The sequence below is a fragment of the Pleurodeles waltl genome, chromosome 4_2, assembly GCF_031143425.1.
Source record: "Pleurodeles waltl isolate 20211129_DDA chromosome 4_2, aPleWal1.hap1.20221129, whole genome shotgun sequence".
Taxonomy (NCBI): domain Eukaryota; kingdom Metazoa; phylum Chordata; class Amphibia; order Caudata; family Salamandridae; genus Pleurodeles; species Pleurodeles waltl.
In genome coordinates this window covers 409,039,715-409,055,374 of record NC_090443.1, presented here as the reverse complement: position 1 = coordinate 409,055,374, position 15,660 = coordinate 409,039,715, and the positions used below count along the sequence as shown (strand labels likewise).

Here is a 15,660-nt window from a genome sequence, read left to right as displayed (position 1 = left end):
ACACTCGCCCCAGAAAGTTGTCTCCCACCTTCAGACTACGGCGAACCTCCTGCACACTCTGGGGTTCACTATAAACGTGCCAAAGTCACACCTGGCTCCCTCTCAGACGATCCCTTTCATCAGAGCTGTTCTGGACACAGTGCAGTTTCGGGGTTATCCTCCTGAAAAACTTGTCCAAGATATTCAGGCTATGATTCCGATCTTTCAGCCTCTGTCTTGGTTTTCGTGAGGCTGCTGGGCCTCATGGTCTCCTGCATCCTGCTAGTGACACATGCCAGATGGCATATGCGGGCTTTGCAATGGGACTTGAAGTTCCAGGGGGCGCAGCATCAGGGGAATCTCTCCGACATGGTCCAGGTCTCGGAGGGGACTGCGAAAGACCTGCAGTTGTGGCTTTCGAGTCCGCATTGGGTCCACGGCAGATCCCTCTCCCTTCCCCAACCAGATCTACCTGTAGTGACAGATGCGTCACTTCTGGGTTGTGGCGGCCACATGGGAGAGGCAGAGATCAGAGGCCTCTGGTCTCTGGCGGAGTCTGGGCTCCATATAAATCTTCTGGAGCTCTGGAAGATCAGGCTTGTGTTGAAAGCATTTCTTCCTTCTCTCAAAGGGAAAGTTGTGCAGGTGTTCACGGACAATACTACCGCCATGTGGTACTGCAACAAATAAAGCAGAGTAGGGTCCTGGACCCTTCGTCAAGAGGCACTACGCCTCTGGACATGGCTGGAACATCAGGGCATTACCCTGGTGGTTCAACATCTGGCAGGTTCTCTCAATGCCAGAGCGGACTAACTCAGCCGTCAATGCACAGCCGATCACGAATGGCATCTCCATCCGGAGGTAGTGCAAGGTCTCTTTCAGCAGTGGGGGGAGCCTTGGTTAGATCTGTTTGTCTCCGCAGACTACGCGCAATGTCAACTGTTTTGCACGTTGGAGTTTCCAAGGTGGCACTCGCTCGGAGACGCTTTTCGTCTCAAGTGGAACTCCGGCCTCCTTTCCGCCTATACCACTTTTGCTCAGAGTGCTCAAGAAGATCAGGAACGACCGGGTTCAAGTCATCTTGGTGGCTCTGGACTGGGCACGGCGAGTCTGGTATCCAGAGTTATTAAGTATGGCCATCGATCCTCCACTCAGACTGCCTCTTCGGGCAAATCTTCTGTCGCAGCAACAGGAGACGGTTCTCCACCTGAACCTGTCCAATCTCTGCCTTCATGCATGGAGACTGAGCGGTGATAGCTGATGACGTTTGATCTTCCACCTGAAGTCTGCGATGTTATCTTGGGAGCCAAGCGTCCCTCCACCAAAACGCCTGTCGTTGCATAAATTTGTGGCATGGTGCATCAACAAATCTGTTGATCCCCTCTCTGCCCCTCCATCCGAAGTTCTTTAGTTCATTCTTTCTTTAGCCCAGCAGAGCTCTGCTTTGGGCACCCTTAAAGGGTATCTATCTGCCATTTCGGCCTTTCTTAGGCTACCTGATCAGTTCTCACTTTTTAAATCTCCGATTGTGAGTAGATTCCTAAAGGGTCTCACCCATTTATTTCCTCCCACTCCATTTATCATGCCTCAGTGGGACCTCAATCTTCTCCTTACTTATTTAATGTGTACTCCCTTTGAGCTGATGCACAATTGTCCCTCACGGCTCCACACCTTCAAAACTGTTTTTCTTGTTGCCATCACCTCTGCTCGCAGGGTGAGTGAGCTTCAGGCCCTTTCTTCCAAGCCTTCATACTTGTCTGTGCAACCTGACAAATTTGTGTTGTGTACTAAGGCTTCCTTCCTTCCAAAGGTGGTTACGCCTTTTCATGTAGGCCAGTCCATCACTCTGCCTACTTTCTACGCATCCCCACATCCTTCCCATGAAGAAGAGAGACTCCACCGCCTGGACCCAAAAAGAGCATTGGCGTTCTCTCTTAATCGTACTAAAGATTTCCGGGTGGACGATCAACTCTTTGTCGGGTATGTGAGTGCGAAAAAAGGGAAGTCGGTGAAAAAACGTACCATCTCTCGATGGGTACTTCTTTGCATCACGATGTGCTACGCTTTGGCCAAGAAGCAACCCCCTGAGGGCTTGGGTGCTCATTCCACCAGAGAAACTGCTGCTTCCACTGCGTTGGCAAGCGGAGTTCCTGTCCTGAATATCTGCCAGGCAGCTACGTGGGCATCCCTGCACACGTTTGCTAAACACTACTGCCTGGACAGTCAGGTCTGTCGGATGGCTACTTTGATCATTCGGTCCTGCAGGACTTCCTAGAATGATCTTGGTTTGCAGCCCACCGCCGAGGATGGCATTGCTTGGGTATCTATTCTAAGGTAAAGAATCTGCAACTAAAAGTCTCTATCAGATGTACAAGTTACTTACCTTCGGTAACGAAATATCTGGTAGAGACATATTCTAGTTGCAGATTCCTTACCGACCCACCCATCCTCCCCACTTGCGAACTGATTTCTAGGGACAAGGATTCCCCTTCAGGTCCTTAGCTCTGGCGCACCAATCTCAGTATTCTTAGCGGCTCTGCGCTTTGGCGTGGAAAGTCGTTAAAAAAAACTGATGTCACTGCGTGAAGGTGGCGTCTGTGTACTACTCCCGATGTCATCACAGCGACTACAACGCCAACAATGCCCGTGGCGTCGACTGACGCCACCTACCGACGTGCAAGGGTATTGCTCGAAGAAAAATCTCCGGATCCAGTCTGACGCCTGGGGGGAAATTCCAAGGTAAGGAATCTGCAACTAGAATATGTCTCTACCAGATATTTCGTCACCAAAGGTAAGTAAGTTGTACTTTTGGTGTATTATGATCTTGGATTGAGCTCCAAGGTGGTGGCCAATAATTGGTGCATAGATCAGAAGTGGAGCATAAATAGAAGAACAACCAGCATTAAATTAAATCCCCACCACTGGCAGAGAGAGACTTCCAGGAAAAGTTATCTTCTATAGCCCATTAGAGAGGAGAAGCAGGAAAAACATGTAGAGCTGGGCTGCTCGGCAGAGAAAAGAAAGTATGTCACAGTCTAATCCGAGTCTGGCGCTTCCACTTACAAGACATTGCAAAGACAAGCCTGAGTTCTGGAATTCATTGTTTCATGCATCTGAAATGTAAGGATTGAGCAAGTGAGTGGCAGCATACTTTGCGATCCCACCAGATTGTAACTCACGGCCTTGTTGTGCACTCGGGCAGGAGCCAAAAATCTGAATGCACTGATCCCTCCGATGTGCCGGTCGGAGCATTTTTCTGTGACGACAGGGTTGGAAACTATCTCAATTCATGCTCCATAAGTTTCGGTGAAAGTCACGGTGTGCGGCATAATCAGGTCTTCACTGGAAGCAGGTGAAAAAACAAATTTACAGGTATTGCAGGAACAGAGTTCGCACTCAGGCGCCCATTTCTCCCAGCGTCACGCCATGCCCCCCTGTTTAATTACCTTCTGAGGGGTTTCCCCGTCTTGTCTTTCTCAGATGTTCTCCTTTTGGTTCTCTCCATTTTCCGTTATTGCTGATGGGTGGACCTGTGTATTACTCCTCTTTTGATTTCCTTAATGTGGCATCTGGTCACCACCCCAGCTTCACTTCTCTGCTGCACTCCACTCCACTACTGTTCCTGTTGACATTTGAGCTCCTGATGGTGTAGCATGGTGACCATTAAGAAGCCCTTTGTGTGATTCTTTTGGAAAAATTACATCTCAGGAGCACCCCAGTTAAGGATGTCTCTGTTTCTGTTTTCCTTCCAGCAGCCTTTATGTCAGACACTACCACTGAAAGCAAGGCAGCCCCAAACAGTAATACTTTTGAATGCAACCCCCCAGCGCCACTCAATCCAATTGCCAACAAGAGTGAGCGAGAAACATGAGCGCTAGGACGGCTCCTGGCATGATTTCTCAACACAGGCGATCGTGGTAGGTCGCTACCGCTCACATTGAGAACGGTGCTGCTCGAGTAGAGAATGTACTTGAGGGGCAGAAAGAAGCAGCGCCCTCTGGCGTGCCTCGTGGTGCCATTCGTGCCAATTTTACAGCATGGGACAAAGTTCCGGTGCTAAAAATCAGCACAAGCAGTACGACGTACTGAAATTCCACTGCTCAAGGAGCTCTATGGGGTCTCCTTGAGATTTTAGGGAACTCCGTGGAATTCTGCAGAGTGAAACTCCATGAGTTCCACCCATGCTTACCGTCCCCTGAGTGACAGGGGATGGACTGTTGCAGTCTCCTAGCGTGTGTATGCTTGGCCTAGGCTTCCAGGACTCTATTGAATCATTAGGTACCAACGTAGGATGCAGACCTGGAACTCTACTCATTTTATAAAGGATTAACCGGGACACCACATGATATCAACAGCATGGTGCCAAATGCACAGGGCTAGAAGTCCCGTACTGTACAAGAAAGAAGCAAAGCAAGAATTACAGAGTGCATACACAAGCATGAGATGTGTAGGAACCTTATTTAAACATACATATGCTGCACATATGCATTGCATCACTCATTACCACCTGGTTTGAGCCTTCTTCCCCACAACTTACCAGTATGGCTCTATGTGTTGGCTAGTTAGTTGTCAATGTATGGAACTCAACGCATCTCAAGGATCTGTCATCACAGGTATTTTTTCTACACATTTGCTCTTCTAAGCTGTATTACCAGGCCCAATTCTACTGGGTGGGCCAGATGGGCCAGGCACACCCAAACATGACATTTTGCCCTCCCAATGACAGCAAAAGAGGCCACAGAGAAAACACCTGTTAAGTGCTTCCTCCATGTCAACAAATGTTGGGATTTTTTTCACCTTTATTTTAATAATCAGTTAGGGGTCTTCGAGAAACTTGTAGAATACATTGTATAGTGCATTGTTTTAATAATGGCTGTTTTACTTATGTACTGATAGGTAGAAAAATCCCACCTATTTTTCTACTGTCTGGAACATTAAAATACTGGGCATGCCCTTAAAAAGAAAACAGCCTGGTGGCAACCCTAGCTCATATCTGAGACAAACTGCAGTGGGGAGATGTGTGTTGGGGAAGAGGAGACAAGGGTGTACCTGCCAATGATTCTGCAGGTGCAGTGGCACCAGAACCCAGGATTATGAATGGCCTGCTGCACCTCAATAATGGCTGGTTCTATGTGGGGGTTCTGAGAGTGTTATGTAGTTTAGTCTGTGTAGAATACGTGCAATAATACACTGTAGAATGGGGCAAGCATCATACTATTCAGGTTGGGCCTACCCGTGAGGTACCATTTTTATCGGGAGACTTGGGGAAACACAGAATAGCAGAACTAGTGTTATTGGCCCTTGTCTTTCTCTACATTTTTGCCTTCCAAATGTAAGACTGTGTAAAAAAAATACGTCTATTTGAGAAATGCCCTGTAATTCACATGCAAGCATGGGCACCCCGGAATTCAGAGATGTGCAAATAACCACTGCTTCTCAACACCTTATCTTGTGCCCATTTTGGAAATTCTAAGGTTTCCTTAATACCTATTTTTCACTCTTTATATTTCACCAAATGAATTGCTGTATACCAGGTATACAAGGAAAACCCATGGCAAGGTGCAGCTCCTTTATTGGCTCTGGGAACCTATGGTGTATTACTTTTGAAAATCTGACATCGCAGTAAAACGATAGAGTAACATGTGGAGAAAATTGGCTTTTTTTTTTTTCTTTACCTCAATTTCAGTATTTTTTTACTTCACCTGTTATTTTCTGCAGGAAAACCTTGTAGGATCTCTTGTAGGAAATACCCCTTGGTGAATTCAGAATTTTGTCTACTTTTCAGAAATGTTTAGCTTTCTGGGATCCAGCATTTGTTTCACACCCATTTCTGTCACTAACTAGAAGGAGGCTAAAAGAACAAAAAATAGTAAAAATGGGGTATGTCCCAGTAAAATGCCAAAATTGTGTTGAAAAATGTTGTTTTCTGATTCAAGTCTGCCAGTTCCTGGAAGCTGGCAAGATGGTGATTTTAGCACAGCAAACACTTTGTTGATGGCATTTTCAGGGGAAAAAACACAAGCCTTCATCTGCAGCCCTTTTTTTCTCATGTTCTTTTTTTTATTTTATTTTTTTAAACAAAAATGTTGCTGTATTTTGGCTAATTTCGTGGTGTCCCCCAGGGGAACCCACAAACTCTGGGTACCTCTAGGATCTTTGGGGAAAAAAGGACACTAATTTGGCTTGGGTAGCTTATGTGGACAAAAAGGTATGAGGGCCTAAGCGCGAACTACCCCAAATAGCCAAAAAAAAGGCCTGGCATCTGAAGGGGAAAAGGCCTGGCAGCGAAGGGGTTAAGGAGACACACAGACTGTGCACCACCTTGTTGTGGCATATTGTCCGTGTGCATCTTGAGGGACTTTTTGCCTCTGCATGCATCCATGATATGGGCTGGGCGCTAAGACAGTCATTCCCTCATTTACATGGGGCCATGCTCCCATGAAAATGAGGGAATGCACTCTGAAGATATTGCTGGTCCAACATGTGCGCCAGCGCTATCAGTATTACTGAAGTGGGTGCACAAGTGGACCTCTTCCAGAATAACATGGTGTTTTGGGGCCCACAAAAAGGGCTGTTGCATCCCTAGGGCTCTCTGTGTGATACGCCCCAGAAGGCTACCTCTTTGATTGCAATTACCAGCTTTACAATTGCCAGTCATGACAACTGCTCTCAGGTATCAAGAATACAGCTAGAAATTATGAGAGTTGGGACTGATAAGTATAGACATTAGCTTTTACTCTCAAATAACGCTCCACAAGCTCTGTATGACTGTTGGACCTGGCTTTTTGACAGGGACATCCCCAAACTTTTTGCCTCCTTCCTCCTATTTTTTCTGACCTGTTGTTGTTGGCTTTTGACCTCTGAGCACTTTACCACTGCTAACCAGTGCTAAAGTGCATATGCTCTCTGTGTAAATTGTACTATTGATTGGTTTATCCATGATTGACTATTTAATTTACCTGTAAGTCCCTAGTAGAGTGCACTACATGTGCCTAGGGCATGTAGATTAAATGCTACTAGTGGGCCTGCAGCACTGGTGGTGCCACCCACCTCAGTAGCCCCTTAACCTTGTCTCAGGCCTGCCATTGCAAGGCCTGTGTGTGCAGTTTCACTGCCACTTCGACTTGGCATTTAAAAGTACTTGCCAAGCCTAGAACTCCCCTTTTTCTACATATAAGTCATCCCTAATGTGTGCCCTAGGTAACCCCTAGAGCCAGGGTGCTGTGTAGGTAAAAGGCAGGACATGTACCTGTGTAGTTATATGTCCTGGTAGTGTAAAACTCCTAAATTCGTTTTTACACTACTGTGAGGCCTGCTCCCTTCATAGGCTAACATTGGGGCTGCCCTCATACACTGTTGAAGTGGCAGCTGCTGATCTGAAAGGAGCAGGAAGGTCATATTTAGTATGGCCAGAATGGTAATATAAAATCCTGCTGACTGGTGAAGTCGGATTTAATATTACTATTCTAGAAATGCCACTTTTAGAAAGTGAGCATTTCTTTGCACTGAAAACTTGTTGTGCCCTTCAATCCACGTCTGGCTAGGTTTAGTTGACAGCTCCTTGTGCATTCACTCAGACACACCCCAAACACAGGGTACTCAGCCTCACTTGCATACATCTGCATTTTGAATGGGTCTTCCTGGGCTGGGAGGGTGGAGGGCCTGCCCTCACACAAAGGACTGCCACACCCCCTACTGGGACTCTGGCAGACAGGATTGAACTGAAAGGGAACTTGGTGCATTTCTTAGAGACTCTTTGAAGTCACCCCCACTTCAAAGGCACAACTTAGTATAAAACAGGGCCTCTGCCCTACCTCATGAGACACTTGCTGGAGAAGAAACCTGAACCAGAAACTACATCCTGCCAAGAAGAACTGCCTGGCTGCTCAAAGGACTCACCTGTCTGCTTTCTACAAAGGACTGCTGTCTTGCTGTTGCCCTGCTGCCTTGCTGAACTCTTGTCTGGCTGTGAAAGTGCTCTCCAAGGGCTTGGATAGAGCTTGCCTCCTGTTCCTTGAAGTCTCAGGACCAAAAAGACTTCTTCCTTTCACTTGGACGCTCCGTGCGCCGAAAATTTCGACGCACAGCTTGTTTCGCGGCGAGAAAAACGCCGCACACCGACGCTGATCGACGCGACGCCCTCGGGACGATCGAAACTTCGACGCACAACCTCGCAAGGACAAAGCCGCCCGACTTTCCAGGAGAAATCGACGCGACGCCTACCGTGAGTGCGAAACTTTGACGCACGGCCTCGCAAGGACAACGCCGCCCGACTTCCAAGGAGAAATCGACACGACGCCTGCCGTGAGACCAAAATTTCGACGCACGGCCTCGCAAGGACAACGCCGCCCGACTTCCAAGGAGAAATCGACGCAACGCCTACCGTGAGATCGAAACTTCGACGCGCAGCCCCGCAGAACGACGCGCAGCCGGAAAATAAGCAGGAGAATCCACGCACAGACCCGGGACATCTGGTAATCCCCGCGATCCACAAAAAGAGACTGTCTGCGCGCCGGAAAACGACGCCCGACTTCCCCGCGTGGAAAAGAACGACGCAAGTCTGTGTGTGCTGAGAGGAAATCGACGCACACACCCCTTTTTCCACGCATCTCTTCTCCTGTGGCCCTCTGAGGAGATTTCCCACCAGAAACCAGGTACTCTGTGCTTGAAAGACACTTTATTGCTTTTAAAAGACTTAAAGACACTTAATATCACTTTTCAGTGATATCTTTACAAATTCGTATTGCAACTTTGATCGTTTTGACCTACAATTACCCAGATAAATATTCTATATTTTTCTAAACACTGTGTGGTGTATTTTTGTGGTGTTATACTATGGTGTTGTATGATTTATTGCACAAATGCTTTACACATTGCCTTCTAAGTTAAGCCTGACTGCTCGTGCCAAGCTACCGGAGGGTGAGCACAGGCTGATTTTGGATTGTGTGTGACTTACCCTGACTAGAGTGAGGGTTCTTGCTTGGACAGAGGGCAACCTGACTGCCAACCAAAAACCCCATTTCTAACAATGACTATTTAGAAGAAAGGATGTAAATCTAGTGCTTTTAGGCTACCTCCAGAACTGTAGAAAATCGGACACACATTGGCCTACCCAAGCGCCCCCTGACCCATCCAGATATAATTCTTGGAACCGGGCCTGTGTGTTAATGCCCTTCATGAGTGTGACTATTCCCTCGTGAGTGTGACTATCTTGTAAGAGTACCTCGAAGCCGAGCATCTAGGCGCATATTCACTCCTCACTCTTTAAGAAGTGGGAGGGGTCTCAGTTATGCCCATTTTTCGCTCGTATAATAACTTGGGAATTATTATGTATTTTTTTCTCACGGCGCCGGCCACCCGGCCGTCACATAAGCAGAATCAATAACAATTTAGGCCTTAATTAAAATGCGCTTTCCATTGATCCAGTGCCTGGGGTTAATAGAGAAGCTGAGCCATTTAATTCCAGCTCTGACTGCTCGCGCTGCCTTCGGGTCGTGAGACGTGCTCGCCTCGTCTGACGAGGATGTTAATCTACGCAGAATGCGCTCCGTGACCACGCTTCGTGAAGATGTGCTCAAAGAGAGCGTGTTCTGTCACGCGCATGTGCTTAGAGGCCTCCACGAGACCAGACTTCATCTAACATGGACAACACTTCATATGCTCATCATTTATGTGGTGCGCAGCGCAACTACAGACACCGAGTTTCTCCGAGTCAGACATAGGAGAACAACCATGCACAGAACAACACAGTAGTGATGCACACGGACTAACAGGCATGTGCAGCCGAAGGATCATGACGATGTACGATTGATGGATACTGTAAGGTGTGTGGGCACAGGAAGATAATTTACAGTTGGGACAGAGGATTATGTTAGGTAGGTGGCAGATACTGACGTAAATTGGATGCACATCGACAAACGATAGGCTGGCTCCGTGTGCTGTTCGAGAGCGTTCACGTTGTCCTGCGTCATGCATGATCAGTTCAGCCTGCTCTGTCTTTCTGCGTTCTCGGTCTGCATGTTCCAGAAAACAAATTAAGACAGGTAACAAGGGCACTTTGAACTTTCACCACGTTTGAGTAATTTGCTTAGAGGAGTGGCACGCTATTTGTAGGTAGATACAATATTTAAAATGACCTATTTTGTGCAGTTACCTGTGTATGCAGGTAACATACAGGGACACAAAAAAGAGACTCGCACAACTCATTTTCTGGTACACACGCACTTCCGCATAACTTCAAGAGGTTCCATAACAGCTGGATTTTGTATGCTGGCGTTTTTATGCTTGTGTTCAAAATGGCAACGTGAACTTGTTGTTCTAGGGTGAAAACTTCTGTTGACTGAAAAAGCCAGAACTGGCTGAAGGTGTCACACATGACACTGGCCGCTTTGCAGCTATACACATGAATGAGCACATGAGGGAAATAAAATATACATTTGCATTTCATGATGTTGAAAATTTGACTTGTTTCTGGTTTGCAGAACATGTCCATGTTTTTAAACACAATGCACTTTGCCCTGTGGGCTGTTTAGGGCCTACCTTAGTGGTGACATATGTATTAAAAGTGAAGTTGTGGCCTTGGCAAAGGATTTATTTTGGTATGCTGAAATGGCAGTATAAAACTGCACACAGGCTGCAATGGCAGGTCTGAAACTTGTTTTAAAAGGCTACTTAAGTGGGTGGTACAATAAGTGCGTTAAGCTCCCTAGTAGCATTTAATTTACTGGCCCTGGGTATATAGTACAGCACTTTGATAGGGACTTATATTAAATAGGCCAATCAGGTGTAAGCCAATTTTACCATGTTTTAGGGTGTGAGCACAAGCACTCTAGTGCTGGTTGGCAGTGGTAAAGTGCACAGAGTCCTAAAGCCATCAAAAACAAATTTAGCAAAACAAATGGGGAGAACACAAAACGTTTAGGGGAAGACCACCCTAAGGGTGACAGGTCTCACTGACATTTTATGTATTTTATTTTATGAAAACAGATATAAACGTGGGGGTGTCCATAGCATATTTATATGATGCTCACAGCAATGAAGCCTGGAGAGTCTAAATATGTACTCATTACCTAAGATGTTGTCTAAAAGTGAGAAATCGTAATGCTTTCTTTAACTCAGAGAGGACACTCCACAGAGTTAGAGGAGCTGCAGAAAAAGATCTGCCATCAAATTTTAACTTTCTAACGTAAGAAATTCTCAGCAGATGCACATTTGAGGAATGTAAAGTTGTATCATGGAGTGCCAATTCAGGCCCTAAGAGGAAAGGGGACACATCCCCATAAAGAGATTTGTGAACTATGTACAACAGGTTACACACAATTGTGGCCTGAACAAGAAGGAAGCAGAGTTTCATCAGTAGAGGCATGTGCTAGAATCCTGTAGCATCAACCACAGTCCTAGCACCATTACTTTGGATAGCTAGAATTTTTTATTTGGAAGGAATTTAACCAGACCCAAATAGAGCATGTTGCCATAGGTGAGTCCACAACCAATCAAGGCAGCTACTGAAGAATGGTGGTCCTCTAAACTAAGGTGACCACATCCCCTAAGAAATAACTACAAAATCGATACAGTGAAGACTTGTTCTTTTAACTGTATACCATAGTACAATTTGAAACCAAACTTTTTAAACTCCTTTTGCAGGTGGAGGACAATTGTTCAAGGTGTCAAACCAGAAGATCGAAGTCCAGAGGCCAATCTTTCCACCAGCCACTCAGATCTCTGTTTTGTCAAAACTAATTTTAAGCCAATGACTTGCTCTCCACTACCTGCCTCCAGCTGTGCACTGCTAGAAAGCTGTTGCCAGTGTTCCATCAATTGAAGGAGTAATTGGGCATCAGCTGTACACATAAACAAGTTGGGGTTGTGGGAGGGGCTAAACCCAGTTTCGGCGGTCATACATGATGAAGCTGTAGTGAGTAAAATCAGGATATTGGCAGTTTGTTAGCAATCAATGAAAGATCATTGAATCTCATTTTTCCTTTAGAGCAGCACACCAATACAATATCATTTAACAGTCCTTTAATTGACAATGCCTTGTAGGGTTCAGTCAGTCAATCAATCAATCAATCAATCATAGTATTTATAAAGCGCGCTATGTACCCGTTAGGGTTTCGAGGCGCTGAGGTGGGGGGGGGGGGTGGAGAGGCTGTTTAGCGGTCGAAGAGCCAGGTCTTGAGGAGCCTTCTGAATGTGAGGAGGTCCTGGGTCTGGCATAGCGGAGTGGGGAGAGAGTTCCAGGTTTTGGCGGCGAGGAAAGAGGTCAGTCATATGCACAAGCTTACTCGGCATCCAGTGTTTGATGCAATACGAGTTAAAGAATAAATAACTGAGGTGTGCGCTTTGTATTTTCAGATTGCCAGTTTAATTTTCTAAAGATCATCCAATTCCTTTGCCAATGTAGTCTTTGTCCTATTGCCTGCCCAAGAGGCCGCCTGGACATCGTCCAGAGTATCTGATTCCACAGCCGAAATATGAAGGTGGACAGCCACCTGGCTTTCTAAGTATTTAGTCCTCGTTGGATGGAGAGAAATAGGGTTAAAGTTAGTCTAGAGAATCAGACCAGCTTCCCTTAAGAGTTCCTAACCGTTCACTCCCAGAGATAACAACAGATTCAGGGGCACAAGTCAGTCGCACCTAGTAAGCATAACCGCGCTACAGTGCACACGGCAAGCTTGGTTTGATGGGAGAGATGGCAACCATAAGGAGGCTCAAGCCACCAGCAAAAAAAAAAAAAAAAACCGAGGGGGAGGCTGGGAGGCCACCACTGGATCGGCAATTTTTTATTGTTTGCAGTGTCCTCCTGCTATTTGAGACTCTAGAGATTGAGATGGTAGCAATATCCCCACAGAGATGCGGGATGTTAAAGGTGTCTGATGTGTGGCAGATGAGACTCCCTCAACCTTGTTAGGTAATGCACTGCACGAAGAAAATTTGTTCTGCGAAGTGCATCAATGAAAAAAATCAGACGCAAAGTTATCTCCGGTTCTTTTATAACTCTTTTACTCTAGATTCACGAAGCCAACTTTTACCTTTAGTGATTCGAGTCCCTTATTCTAATGACATCGTAAAAATGTTTGGTAAGAATGCTGCAGTCACCATTAATATATCCAGACACACACCTTGGAGCAAAAGCAACAAAATTTTGCCAGGCAATGGTTACAGTGTTTCTGCTTCACCGCGCAGTCTGCTTTACGCACTTGCCAATTGTTGGTAAGCCGTAGTGTTTTTAAATTGTGTCTGCTTAGAGGTCTAGTGAGATTTCTGCTTAGGGTTAGGGTTAGCCATTTCTTGAGGTTGGAGTAAAGTTAAGTTCAAGGAGTAAGGCCACAGCTAGCTTTAGATTACCAGTGAGGTGGGGTGAACGTAGGGATATGTACTAGAGTTGGGTTAAAAGTAAGCTGTAAGTGAAGGGGTAGGTTTAATGTTTGGTTTAGGTAGAGCTTAGTTTTAGGGTCAGACAGATGACTGTAACAGGCTGTGTTAGGAAGGGATTACATGTAAAGTTGCTGTGCTTGTTCCGATGTAGGGGCAGATAAAGTTGAAGAACCTCGGGGTGTTAACAAACAGCCTGTGAAAGCTGTGCTGATTCCCCTTCTGAGTACACGTTGGAAGCGCTTGGGAGACGTCAGGATAACGAGTAAAAAACGCTGCCTGAATCCGTCCTAAGCCGCTGTAGACAAAATGAAATCAGACAAAATCCATCTGTAAATATGGGGAGCAGCAAAGAACCAGAGTTCCAAAAGACTTGCTAAGCACAAAGGAACAACCAAGTTAGGCCTTTAGGTGCTGCAGTAAACTGGAACTCGTGCAGACGAGCCAGGATTGAGACTTTAAAGTTCTATGAAACTCTCTAAATCGTGACTGAGTTCGAGTACTGAAGAATATGTACGGATGACTCTCTGCCTTACTTGTTTCTAACGTTTTACCGTCACCCTGCAGTATTTGCAACAGTAGCCTAAATTCCAATGTTTGTGTGCACTTCTCTATTTGTGTTTCCATAAAGTGCTTTGAAAGGCCGAAAGCTATACAAAGTGCCAGAAATAAATCGAGTTTTAAAGAAGTGTGCCCTGCAACCATGACCTCTTGGTTCGATCAGTAATTACTTGCAGGCTGGTGTTATGAATTTGTGTCTTTGTGTATGTAGGTTGTGCTCCCTGCACAACATCTTACTTTTGTTTTGTCTCTCTTCTTCCAGGCATATTCCGTTTATGACGAAGAGCTGGGCTACTGCCAGGGGATGTCGTTCCTAGCTGCCGTTTTGCTGCTCCATGTAAGTACATTTGACAACAAAGTTCAAAACTGCCATCTTCAAATGCGTAATGAGCATAACCTTTCAACTTTTGCCGCACATGGGCAACGGAGGTACAAAATGGCGCACCTAAAAAAGGAGTTGCCCCTTCTATAATCTGGTATCTGTAGCGGATGCATAATTGCTTTTTCATCGGCTCTAGTAGCATGTGCGGTAAACGCACCAGTGCATAATGTTATGCTGGTCGATTCCTAATATCCGTAGATATAGGGGGTCATTACAACCCTGGCGGTCAAAGACCGCCAGGGCTGTTCCGACGGAAGCACCACCAATAGGCTGGTGGTGCTTCCCATGGCATTACGACCGCGGCGGAAGTGCCGCGGTCGCACCGCCGGGACCGGCGGTTTACCGCCACTTCAGTCCCGACGGTTTTAATCCGCCAGGGGATTACGAGTCCCCCTACCGCCAGCCTTTTCCTGGCGGTTTGAACCGCCAGGAAAAGGCTGGCGGTACGGGGAGTCGCGGGGCCCCCTGACACGGCCCCGTGCAGTTTTTCACTGTCTGCTATGCAGACAGTGAAAAGTGCTATGGGTGCAACTGCACCTGTTGCACAGCCGCAACACAGCCGGCTCCATCTGGAGCCGGCTCCTGTGTTGCGGCCGTGATCCCGGCCGGGCGGGCGGAAACCAGGTTTCCGCCCGCCGGCCCAGCGGCGATCTCAAAATGACCACGGCAGGAGTGGCCGCATTGGCGGCCGCCCAGGGGTCCAACCTTGGCGAGCGGCTTCAGCCGCCCGCCAAGGTTGTAATGAGGGCCATAATGAGCTATAAGTAAAGAGTCAACACTTGCAGTTTATGTAGTCGGTTTTGTATACTCCATTCCCTTCATCAACGTAAGCTCCTGGAAAAAAGTGATAAACGATATATTTATATATGTACGTGCACACACACACATAACACCATTCTCACCATTAGTGCTGCAGGTGCAGTGGCACCAGGGCCCATTGAGCCCTGATAATTGCTGTGTATCTGGTAGAGACCCCTGTGTTGTCAGTAGGTGGCTTCAGTGCACTCCATGTTGGCATCATCCACGCCAGAAGTGACATGCACGGTGCTTATATAGGTGCCACCCCAGAAAGCTGACATTAGTTCTTTTCTTTCCATGCCAGTCTGCACAGATCTGGAAGAGCTACCCCCAGTCACTTTTTGACTGAGTGTTTTTGACATTTTATCAAAGATTTTTTCTAGAATACTTTTTCCTAGTGTGCGAGGGATGTCAAACAAGAAACCAAAGAGGTTTTAAACAGGTAGTTGTCTGTGACAGACCCACAATTGGTTTATTTGTGGTGCTTGGAGCGGGACCATGACTCCAAGGTCTGCGAGGAGTGCCATGCCATGAAACCGAAGGCACTGAGGGAGCGTTTTCTCAAG

General features: G+C 46.6%; 1 protein-coding gene across 5 annotated transcripts in view; it reads left to right on the top strand.

Moving 5' to 3' along the window:
- Window positions 1–15,660, top strand: part of RABGAP1L (RAB GTPase activating protein 1 like) — a 1,234,468-nt gene that overhangs the window by 829,704 nt on the left and 389,104 nt on the right. For all 5 annotated transcript variants that reach the window (XM_069231590.1, XM_069231591.1, XM_069231592.1 and 2 more), the window contains one exon: window positions 14,177–14,251. In XM_069231590.1, the coding sequence (XP_069087691.1) occupies window positions 14,177–14,251 (75 nt within the window). The remainder of the gene's footprint in view (window positions 1–14,176; window positions 14,252–15,660) is intronic.